Source organism: Elephas maximus, chromosome 12, assembly GCF_024166365.1.
Source record: "Elephas maximus indicus isolate mEleMax1 chromosome 12, mEleMax1 primary haplotype, whole genome shotgun sequence".
Lineage (NCBI taxonomy): Eukaryota > Metazoa > Chordata > Mammalia > Proboscidea > Elephantidae > Elephas > Elephas maximus.
This window is the reverse complement of record NC_064830.1, coordinates 70174418-70187147: the sequence shown is the minus strand read 5'-3', so window position 1 is coordinate 70187147 and position 12730 is coordinate 70174418. Positions and strand designations below refer to the sequence as shown.

Genomic DNA, 12730 nt, shown 5'->3' with positions numbered 1-12730 from the left:
TATAGATGCAAAAATCTCAAAATCAAATCCAACAATACATAAGAAGAACACTGCATCATTACCAAGTTGGCTTTATCCTAGGAATGCAAGTTGGTTTAACGCGAATTCAGTCACAACAGATGCAGAACAAGCACTTGATAAAATTCGATATCCATTCATGATAAAAAAAAAAAAAACCTCAGCCACTAGAAATAGAAAAAGAAAAGAACTCTCTTAATCTAGTTGAGCTTTTCCTCTGAGATCAGGAATACAACAAGGATGTCTGTATTTCCACTGCTGTTCAACAATGTACTAGAGGTCCTAAAGAGAGTGATAGGGCAAGAAAAAAAGAATTGTAAAATTTGGAAAGGAAGAAATAAAACTGGTTCTTTGCCCCAAAAAAGAAACGTTATTACATACTTAAACGGTCCAGAAGAATCTACAGATAAACTATTAGAATTAACTAGTAAACTTAATAAGGTCATTGGATCCATAGTCAATATACAAAAAGCAATAGCACTTCTGTTTACCACCAAAAAACTATCGGAAAACGAAAATATTTTTTAAAAACTATAACATCAAAAATCACAAATATATTAAGACAAACCTAACAAAAGATGTTCACAGAAACCTACAAAACATTTTTGAGAGATATTAGAAAGGGCTTAAATAAAGGAGGCATATATCATGTTCCTGGATTGAAATACTCAGTATTGTAAATATGTGAATTCTTCCCAAATTCATCTACTGATTCAATGGAATCCCAACCAAAATCCCAGCAAGTTTTTTTTTTTTTTTTTTTGGTGTGGAAATTGACAATATAATTCAAAATTACATGTGGAAATGAAAAAAGCCAAGAACAGCCAAAACTATCTTGAAGGAGAATAAAATTGAAGAACTTACACTTACCAGGTACAAAGATTTTTCATAAAAATACAGTAATTAAAGCAATGTGCTACTGGCACAAAAACAGACCAACAGAACACAGTAGAAAGTCCACAAAAAGACCTAAAAATATATGGATGCCTGATTTATGACAAAAGTGGTACTTAGTTTAGAAAGAGTAATCAATAAATGGTGCTGGTCAATTGGATATCTACACAGAAGAAACACTGGCCCTCTACATCACATCACACATAAAAATAAACTCCAGGTAAATTATAGATCTCAGAATGAAAGGTAAACCAAAACTAGAAAATCAACATAGAGTATCTGCAGGACCTTGGAAAAGGTAAAAAATTCTTTAACAGAACATAAAAGTGGCAACAATTAAGAAGACTGATAAATTGGACTAAAATTAAGTACTCCTGTTAATCAAAAGACATCATTAAGGGAGTGAAAAGATAAGTTACAGAATGGAAAAATGTTTATAATGCATGTGTCCTAGGAAGAATTCATATCTAGAATATATAAAGAATTCCTACAAATCAATAAGACAGAGACAGCAACCCAACAGAAAAATAGGTAAAAGATTTGAACAGTCACTTCACCAAAGAGGATATTATGAATGGCCAACAGCATATGAAAACAGGTACAACATCATGTCATCAGGAAATGACAACTAAAATGCAATGACATACCACTACACACCCTTTAGGACGATACCAAGTATTGGCAAGGAACCACAACTCTCATAAACTGCTGATGGAAATGTGAACTGGTATAGCTCCAGTTTCTACTAAAGTTCAGCATATACATATCCTATGACTCAACAGTTCCACTCCCAGATATATACCCAACTGAAATGCATATATATATATATACATACACACACACACATACATACATGTATATGTATACATACATGTGTATCTATATATATATATATATATATATATACACACTCACCAAAACACACATATAAGAACGGTCATAGCAGCCTTATTTACAACAGTCCCAAACTGCAAACTACCCAATTACCATCAGTAGTAAAATGGATAAGCTGTAAAATAATAAACATCAACAGAGTTGTTGAGCGAGAGAAGCCAGACATGGAAGAGAATGTAGTGGGTGACCTTCAAAATCACACAAAATTAATCCATGCTGTGAGAAGTCAGAGCAGTCACTACCTTTGAGGAGGACTTGAGGCAAAGTAACTAGAAGAGGACAAGGGGTGCTGGCCATATTCTATTTCTTAATCCTACATGGTAATAACGTGAGTGGATTCACTCTGTAATAATTCAATGAGTTGTGCACGTACGATCTGTGCATTTATCTGTCTGAATAAATCAATAAAATTTAGGTTAAAAAAAACACATCATTGCCCTCATTCAGTACCCAGAAAGGTAACAATGGGAATTCTTAATGTGAGTTGTCACAAATTTAACATGTTCGAAAAACTATTTCACTTACCCTGGACCATGGTCCCCCAAAAAACAAAGTAAAACATCAACATGTAGAGACAAGAAGTATTTTCCTCTTGATTTCAACAACAGAAAAACAGCAGTATAAATGTAACGATGGCAACCAACCCTCTATCTCAAATGACAGGACAGGTGGAGACTGTGGTTAACTAGAGCATGTCTGTCCTGTCCACAGAGGGCAGCAGTATTCAGCTCCAGTCAAAGTCACCAGTGCAAACACAAGCCCAGAGTCACAGATCTCCCAGTTGAAGAAAAGCTACAAATCTACATTTCAACATGAAATCTCATAGTGTGTAAATGTTGGCACTATTTTTTTTAAGCACATCATATAGAGGCACCAGTTTCCAAACTCGGCCCTACATGCACCCTAACCCCAAAGGATCAAAGGCAACCATGCCCCTGTAGACATTCAATATTCTCTACTGTATTGTTATTTTCAGCACTAACATTTTGTTCACTGTCATTACTTTGAAGTTCAGCTTGTCTCTCATTAAAGGGTGGAGTTCCTCATCTGTAAACAGCTAATGCAACAGCCTTGTGGATTAATTCATCATTATTTATTCTCTTCTGTCACTTTCAATTTAGTTAACTGAGCTACAGCGGTCTACAGAGGAGCAATAATGCAGAGTAGGGAGAAGCAGCAGAAATTTGGGGTCAGTTTGACCTGCATTGAAATTCTCAGCTCTGCCATTTACCAGCTGTGAAACTTGGGCAACTTATTAACTTTTTGAGCCTCAGTTTCACCATCCAATAAATAAGGACACCATCGTGTAGTCTAGAAAGTTGTTGCTGTGTGATCATCAAGTACCAGCACAGGCAACTCTGTACAGGGCCTGGACTGAGAGCTTTGCAGACACTTTTTCAACAAACCCTCGCCACAACCCTGAGATGCGGGTGCTATTATTACTCTTATTTTATACAAGAGGAAGAGGAAACTCAGAGAGGGGATGTCCCAGGGAGCTCCTGTGTGACAAGTCACTGAGCAGGGATGGCAGCCCCAGTGATCTCACTCCGGGGCCTGAGATCTTAGCCACCACACTACGTCAAGTGCCTGCCCAGCAACCAGCAGGGACAAGGGGCACAAGCCATGCTCCTTCCCATCTAATCCTCTTCAGGTTTCTTTTTCTTCTTTCCACCAGAAACGGTCATTCCCGTGGCTTTAACAACATTCTCAAGAAGCCATTAGATCAATGATCTTTCCCAATTTTCCGTTAAAAACCCACCTGCCCTTTCCCTCTGAAGTTTTTAATCAAACATTCAACAGAAAGAAAGGGGCTTTGATCAGCGAAGCACTCTCTTGCATGCAGTGAATGGTTAATTAACACCTCCGACACTGATGGCAGAAGCCCTTGGCAGCCACTCCAGAGCTAAGCTGTTTCCAGTTGGCTGGGAGGCCACCAGCACATCCTTGTCAGCAGAAACCAGAGCCTGAGCCTCTGTGTGGCTGTCAGTCTTTTGGGGGTTCGGGTGTACAGCTCACGCTGAGACAGAGAGAAGTGGCAAGAACACAAATGCTGGAGACACTTTCCAAACACAGTGGTGCTTCTCCGATTATTAGGGGCAAGGAACAAAAAGACAGGAAAGCCAGTCTGGATGGGAACAGAAAGGGCCATTCTTTAATGGCCCAAAGGTCAGAGTCTTAAGGGTGGCTGAGGTGGAGAAAGAGGTTAAAAGTTAAAGAGGTGTTGGGGAGAGGAGAGTTAACAGTTAAACATTTATTAGTTGCTATGAACTAAAGAAAAAAAAATTATTTATTTATTTATTTATTTTTTTTAATGAACTAAAGCTGGTGCTTCACATGAGTCCTCGTGACAACCCTCCAGACTGATACAAGACCTCCAGTCACAGCTGAAAACAACTGAGGCTCAGGGGAGGGAGCTTTCCCAAGGTGGTACAAGACGTACCCTCCTCATCTGACTCCAAAGCCAGGGTTGCCTCTGCCATGCCCAGCAGCTGCCCTTGGCCCAAATGGAAGCAGACCAAGTGCATATGGGTTACTTCATACCAGTTTCTCTAATGCAGCACCCCCAGGAGGCAGTAAGACAGAAACGAAAAGAAACAGGAGGGCCCAGCAAGCCTACTGGGGCTCTGGGGAAAGCTTAATGACTCCCTCATCAACCAGTCCATAGCATAAGCCACCTCCCTGCAGATGATGAGGGGAGCATCACAGGAATAAGAAGCCATTGAGACACACTCTAGGCTGGTATCCCAGATACCAAGGCAGAGACTTCTGCTAGGACTGAGGCCCTGGGTGCTGGCTCTTCTCTGAGCTGGCTCCTGACTTCCCTGGCTTTTAAAGGAGGGGCCCCGGAGCACAGAAGAAAAATCAACAGTGACAGGAATCCCTCTCGCAGCTGTCCCCAGACCCCAACAGGAACCACATCCAGTTCTGAAAATGAGCAACAGGAGTCAAAGGTCTGTTGAAGGGCTGAAGGAAAAGAAAGTTACACCAACATGTGGGAGGGGGAAAAGCTAAGGAATTTCCAGACATCTCAGCAAACACAATGAGGTCTGGTTTTTAGCTGTGAAAGGAAGGGAACTGTCCAAAGATAACATATTTTGCTCAGCAGTGATTGTGACACTATCGCAATAATAAGAAAGATTCAGGACCCTGGGGCCACAGCCACAAGCATGGTCTGCAAGAACTTGTTCGTTAAAACTTGGAGGGAGGAGAAGAACATGGATGTTTTTATACAATATGACACCATTCAAGGTTCAGGTCTAAAGCACATCGCTTGTGACAGTTCTGTAACAGTTTCCTCACCTGTACAGTGAGGACAATAAAGGTACCTACTACCCCATAAGGAGCCCTGGTGGTACCTTGGTTAAGAGCTCAGGCTGCTAACTGACAGATCAGCAGTTCAAACCCACCAGCTGTTCCACAGGAGACAGATCTGGCTGTTTCCATAAGGATTCCAGCCTTGGAAACCCTATGGTGCAGTTCTACTCTGTCCTATAAGGTCACTATGAGTTGGAATCGACTTGATGGCAACAAGTTTGGGTTGTTGTTGTTGTTGTCACCACTACATAGAGCTGTGGTGAGGACTGAATGAGTTCATGGGTATAAAAAACTAACAAAGTGTGGGGCTGCCCCTAAGTACACCGTAAGCATTAACGCCATTATTAGTATCAGCACTATCGTTGAAGACCCTGGAGCCTGACACACAGCGAAGGCTTTTACACCATTAAAATGCGTGATGGTGGAACTATAAGCTCAGAGGCCTGAGGGGTTTCTGCTGATGTTGTGGAAGACATCTAATTATGAAACACCACACTCTCCCTGTGCATAAAACTAAAACAGATTATTAATTTCCCAGCAATTGCCACACCACATCTGCAGAATAAGCACCTTGGCCACAGGCCCCTGAACCCTGCAGAGACTGGAACACGTGGCTCTGAGGATTCTGCACCGAGGATGACTTCACTTCAATTAAGATGCCAGACCACATGAATGTTGTTTTGTCTACACAGGAGACATCCTCACACATGGATTTCCACCCCTCTTCCCCAAATTGCACGTGATAGCTGCCTTGCCTGCTATTAATAAGAATAAAAAGAGCAAGACTGGGAGAGAAGGTAACCTCCTCCCACCACAGTAGGCAGAGCCATACCTGTCTCGGTTTTGCTGGCAAAGCCTGCTGCCTGTTTGATCGCTGCCGCTGTGAGTGCTAATCCCCGACTCCTCTTCAAGCCATGCTGCAGGACGGCTTCAAACTGGGCACAGAGGCAAGTCACCCTGCAAGAGAATCAATAATTCATCAATCCACCTGAGAAGAGAGCAGCAGCCAGGGCGGCCCCAACATCTCCAGGGTGCAGGCTGAGTCTCCAGGTGTAAACCTCAGCATGCAGGTGGATAGGAGACACCTGGAATCACGGGCTGTTGTTGTTAGTTGCTGTTGAGTTGTTTCCAACTCATGGTGACCCCATGTGTGCAGAGTAGGGTTTTCAAGGCTGTGATCTTTTGAAAGCAGATTGCCAGACCTATCTTCTGAGGTACCTCTGAGTGGATTCAAACCAGCAACCTTTCAGCTAGTAGTTGAGTACTTAACCATCTGCACCACCCAGGACCCTTGGAAGTACAGGCCCACCCATTGCTGTCAAGTCAATTCTGACTCATAGTGACCCTACAGGACAGAGCAGAACCGCCCCATCGAGTTTCCAAGGAGCACCTGGTGGATTTGAACTTCCGATCTTTTGGTTAGTGGACACAGCACTTAACCACTCTGCCACCAGGGTTTCGGCAAAGTACAGGCAGGGGCTTGGAAACTGACTCTACCTCTCTCTGCTTATGTAGGTTTCACATAACAGGAAGCCCCACACAGTCAACCCCTATGCGCAAAAGTCCCGCAAGTAGAGAAAAAATTCACAGGAACAAGGGAGGATGGAATTGGTGACAGCCAGCAGGGGATTTAAAAAAAAAAAAGCCAGTTTAAAAACAAGTCAGTTCAGGGTGGGGAGGGGTTGAGTATTAATTGTATCCAATTCACAAGTTTCAACTCTCATTCATATCACACATAGTTTAAGGAATAAGATTGTCTTTTCGGAGATGGAACTCACCAGTCTGCCAAGTTGGAAACTGTGTAATTTCATGGCCTGTTGTTACATAACACTGAAAAATAATGTGAATTCTGATTCTTGTTCTTAATTTTGTTGTAAGCAATCATATCATGAAGTCAGACCCAGAGTTGAAGGAGTTTCCAATTATATTACAATTACTATGCACATATTTAAATTTATTTCTCCATAACCACAGAAACAGGAGATTAAGGAACACGTTAAAAAAAAAAAAAGATGAGGCCGCACAACTACCCTGGCTTCTTAACCACCTCCCAGGGTCCAGTGGAAGGCAAGATTAGGTCTGTGGACTGCAGGGTCTCTTCCATTCACTCATCTGACAGCTGTTTCCTGAACGTGTCCCAGGTGCCAAGCAGGCACTGTTCTAGGCTCTGAGGATACAAAGGTGGGAGTAAGACAGGCAAGTCACTGCCTCACTACACATTTGCATGGTTCTAGAGGAGTTCTGGAGAAGGACATCATGCTTGGTAAAGTAGAAGGTCAGCAAAAAAGAGGAAGATCCTCAATGAGATGGACTGACACAGTAGCTGCAACAATGGGCTCAAGCATAGCAACGATTGTGAGGATGGCGCAGGATCGGGCAGTGTTTTGTTCTGTTGTACAGAGGGTTGCTATGAGTCAGAACCAACTCAATGGAACCTAACAACAACAACAAGGAGTCCTGGTGGCAAAATGGTTAAGCTCTCGGCTGCTAACCAAAACATCAGTGATTCAAACCCACCCAGCCACTCTGTGGGAGAAAGACCTGGCAATCTGCTCCCATAAAGATTACAGCCTAGAAGACCCTATGAGGCAGTTCTACTCTGTCACATGGGGTCACTGTGAGTCAACACTGACTCAACAGGCACCTAACAACAAGTAGACAGCAATACACAAATAAGCTGTGTTTCAGTTGATGAGCACTTTAAAGAAAATAAAATAGGATAAGCTTGTAGGTGTCCTGGCTTCCAAGGAGGCTTCCTGTGTGGTTTAGACTAGGGACTGGCTTAGATTGTGTGGCCTGAATGGAGGTGACCTTGGAGCTAGGCCTGGATATGACAAGAAGCAATAAGCTGGGCAGAGGTGGCCAGTGCAAAGGCCCTAAGGCCATCATGATCTGGTTCAACCTTGCCTAAATGTGGGTATTTCCTGCCCCACCCACCCAGGATCACACCTGTAGTAATGACAGTCCAGGTGTTTATCACTCTGTGGGTGGTAAAGCATTTTCATAGTCATTATTTCACTAGTTCCTCCCCTCAACACTGCCAAATAGGTGATGCAGGTATTATCTCCATTTTACATTTGAAGAAACTGAGGCTTAATAAGTGACTTCCTGAAGGGGACAGAATATAATAAGCAGGAACACCTGTACTTCAGCCCAGCCCCTCTATGCTGATCAAAGGCAGTTTCCACTACATCCCACACCACCAAGTCAGCATCCTTTTTCCTAAGACAAAAGTCTTCTCACTCCCATACCCAACCTTTACTCAAGCCACTCCATCTACATTAGAAAACTCTAACACGGCCTCAGCAAATACACAGCACTGTGCCTTTACTCTTCCTTCCGTGCCCATGGCAGACATCACTAATTCATCCCAGTTTCTAGACTGCCATCCCAGCAGAGTCTGCCACTGCCAAATGACCCAAGTTGGCCCTCCACAAGAAAGAAGCCTATTTCCTATTTCCTAACCAAAAAAAAAATTTAAAAACCAGTTGCCGTTGAGTTGATTCCAACTCATGGCAACTCCATATGTGTCAGAGTAGGACTGTGCTCCGTAGCGTTTTCAATGGCTATGAACTTTCGGAACCCGAGGCGCTTCTGGGTGGGTTCAAACCACCAACCTTTAAGTTAGCAGCCAAGTACTTAAGTGCACAACCCAGGGAATCCATCTAACTCCTATTCTGTCTTTCCCATACTCCCCAAACTTAGCTTGGTGCCTGGTACATAGTGCGTGTCCATAAATGCTTTTTCAGTGGGTCAGTGTCTTAGCTATCTAGTGTTGTTATAACAGAAATACCACAAGCGGATGGCTTTAACAAACAGAAATTTATTCTCTCACAGTTTAGGAGGCTACCAGTCTGAATTTAGAGTGCCAGCTCCAGTGGAAGGCTTTCTCTCTCTGTTGGCCCTGGGGGAAGGTCTTTGTCATCAATCTTCCCCAGTCAAGAAGCTTCTCAGTGCAGGGACCCTGGGTCCAAAGTACACACTATGCTCTTGATACTTCTTTCGTGGTGGTATTAGGTCACCCATGTCTGTCTGCTTTCTTCTCTCTTTTATATCTCAGAAGAGATTGATTTAAGATAAAACTTAATCTTCTAGCTTGAGTCCTGCCTCCTTAACATAATTGTCACTAATCCCACCTCAGTAACATCACAGAGGTCGAATTTACAACACACAGGAAAATCACATCAGATGACAAAATGGTGGACAATCACACAATACTAGGAATCATGGACACACATTTTCTGAGGGACACAATTCAATCCGTAACAGTCAGTAAATGGGTGACTTTGAACCATGGGTCCCAGAACGCTCCCTTTCATTGAAACAAGCTTCTCTATGGGGCAGATGATACTCAAATATTAGCTGTACACATGCTAGTTTCCCTACATATCTCTGCAGGCATTTGATCAAACACATGGAGAGCTCCCTGGAAGCCATGACACCCATCAAAACTATTTAAATTCCACAGTAACCAAAACAGAGGATTAGTAAAATGAAACCTGACCAAGGCCCTGCCTCGGAAAAATAAAATAAAACCCTAGGCTGTGTTTAGTACTCCAAAATTAACCAAAGCCTCTATCTTTAAACAATGATTCACTCACATCCTGATGCTGATGTAAATACGCAGATCCTTCAAAAATCTGGACAGAGGAAAGGGCTTTGCAACAATTAAAGGTATTTTTTTAATAACATAGAAATGATGGCACCAGGCAAGAACTACAACAATGCCTAGAAGTAAAGAGGAAGGTCAATCAGAGCATGAGCTTTGAGGTTTGTTTTCCTAGTAATAGAAGATGGAGCCTACATTCCACCCACATCCAGGAAAGTAACTCTTCTACTCTTGCCACCATTAATCCAATGATGCCAAAAGCAGGCCATCATTTTAAAAGTCGCTAAACAGTCACCCCTCAAAAAGCAAGGCAACGAGGAGCTAGGCAACCCTAAGATACAATGTCCTTAGCATAGTTCCCGGCACACAGTAAGCCCTCTAAAAATGTCTGCTGAGCAATGGCTGAACAGTCAGTCTGTTCTCAAGGAGCTTAAAATCACATTGGAGAAATGAGACAGACTCTCCAGGCTGTAGAAAATTTCACTACCTTAAGCAGCTCTGCATCAGAATCCTGCTTTCTTTGCTTGAAAGTTATACGTAAACCCAACTGTGCCTGCACAGTATGATTAAGAATGCTGCTGATGTAACTTGAATGAACTCCCTGGTTCTAAACCCCCTTAAAAGTAACTTTTTCCCTCACCCTTGGGGAGCAATCTTGGCGGCAGCAGCTCAAACTGACTCCTTTCGTTGCACAATGAAATAAAGGTGCTTTCTGCCTTCCCAGCTCAGTCTCTTGTTTATTGGCCAATATGAGTCATGCTGAGCAAGAACCTGGCGCTTCCACCTGGTAACAGAAACACGAAATGGTCACACAGAAAACGAACAATATGAGGAAGTCTGTGCCAAAGGAGGAGGACTCACTAAGAGCTGGTAAAGCAGAAGAAATTATGTACTTTGGGTTTCTAAACATTGGCACTATCAACATTTTTGAACCAGATCATTCTCTGTTATGGGAGGCTGTCCTGTGCACTGAAGGATGTTGAGCAACATCCCTGGCCTCTAACCACTAGATACAAGTAACACCCTTTTCCCTCAGTTGTAGCAACCCTAAATGTCTTCAGACATTGCTAACCGTCCCCTGGGCAGCAAATTCACCCACGAATGAGAACCACACGTTCAGACTGACTCTGGTGTTAATTCCAGCTCTGCCACCCGCTAATAGTGAGGCCTCTCTGAGCTTCAGGCTTCCTCGCCTACGAACTAGGGTCACTCAGCTCACCTTGAGCAGATGCCGTGAGAAGCGTCTGACTTGAAGTTGTCCCACTGACTCAGTGGTTCTTAAGCTGTCTGCACAGAAAAGCTGCTCGAGGTGTTTACAAGACAGCAGTGGCCAAGCCCATACCACGCCATTCTGAAGGTAGGTCAGGACATCCATGTTCCTTTGTGGACTCACCACGGAGCACCCATGACACCATACCACACGGTCCTGTTACCTCGTAGGAATTAACAAGACTTTCATTACCCATTAGTCTCTATGACAGCCAGGTTAGGTCAGGCAAGGGTATTGTCAACACAGCTTGAAACCATTCACCCAAGTCTTGCTAGCCCTCGTTCTTTCTCCCTGGGCAATTATGTCTGATAAGGGAACAAAGAACCCAGATCAACAGGAGCATGTTCTAAAATGGTTCAAGTCTCAGGCACAATCTTGGCTCCAAGGCACAGGTCAGGAACTACCCTGCCAGTTCTAGACAAAACATGGCCCCAAAAGGGAATGCAAAGCAAGCCAACAACATAAACCCAATCTCCTCACTGAGGTACAATCCCAACAACATAGCCTACAGGTGAGACATTATCAGCATGACACAGATCACCACTAAATGCCAGTAAAGAAACTGCCAGTAGGCACTGGTCCTGTAATTAGCTCATTATGACACTTGCTTTTCTACTTAAGATCTACCCCCTGTTGTTGTTATCAGGTGCCCTCGAGTCGGTTCCAACTCATAGCGACCTATGCACAACAGAATGAGACACTGCCCCGTCCTGCGCCATCCTTACAATCATTATGCTTGAGCTCATTGTTGCAGCCACTGTGTCAATCCACCTCGTTGAGGGTCTTCCTCTTTTCCGCTGACCCTGTACTCTGCCAAGCATGATGTCCTTCTCCAGGGACTGATCCCTCCTGACAACATGTCCAAAGTATGTAAGACGCAGTCTCGCCATCCTTGCCTCTAAGGAGCATTCTGGCTGCACTTCTTCCAAGACAGATTTGTTCATTCTTTTGGCAGTCCATGGTATATTCAATATTCTTCGCCAACACCACAATTCAAAGGCGTCAACTCTTCCTCGGTCATCCTTATTCATTGTCCAGCTTTCACATGCATATGATGTGACCGAAAATACCATGGCTTGGGTCAGGCGCACCTCAGTCTTCAGGGTGACATCTTTGCTCTTCAACACTTTGAAGAGGTCCTTTGCAGCAGATTTGCCCAATGCAATGTGTCTTTTGATTTATTGACTGCTGCTTCCACGGCTGTTCATTGTGGATCCAAGTAAGATGAAATCCCTGACAACTTCAATCTTTTCTCCGTTTATCATAATGTTGATCACTGGTCCAGTCGTGAGGATTTTTGTTTTCTTTATGTTGGGGTGTAATCCATACTGAAGGCTGTGGTCTTTGATCTTCATTAGTAAGTGCTTCAAGTCCTCTTCACTTTCAGCAAGCAAGGTTGTGTCATCTGCATGACGCAGGTTGTTAATGAGTCTTCCTCCAATCCTGATGCCCTGTTCTTCTTCATACAGTCCAGCTTCTCGTATTATTTGTTCAGTATACAGATTAAATAGGTATGGTAAAAGAATACAACCCTGATGCACACCTTTCCTGACTTTAAGCCAATCAGTATCCCCTTGTTCTGTCCGAACAACTGCCTCTTGATCTATGTAAAGGTTCCTCATGAGCACAATTAAGTGTTCTGGAATTCCCATTCTTCCCAGTGTTATCCATAGTTTGTTATGATCCACACATTCATAAAACACAGGTAAACATCCTTCTGGTATTCTCTG

General features: G+C 43.2%; 1 protein-coding gene across 7 annotated transcripts in view; it reads right to left on the bottom strand.

Moving 5' to 3' along the window:
* The window catches only part of SNX29 (sorting nexin 29), a 768639-nt gene that overhangs the window by 532288 nt on the left and 223621 nt on the right, over positions 1-12730 (bottom strand). For all 7 annotated transcript variants that reach the window (XM_049902690.1, XM_049902693.1, XM_049902691.1 and 4 more), the window contains one exon: positions 5954-6078. In XM_049902690.1, the coding sequence (XP_049758647.1) occupies positions 5954-6078 (125 nt within the window). The remainder of the gene's footprint in view (positions 1-5953; positions 6079-12730) is intronic.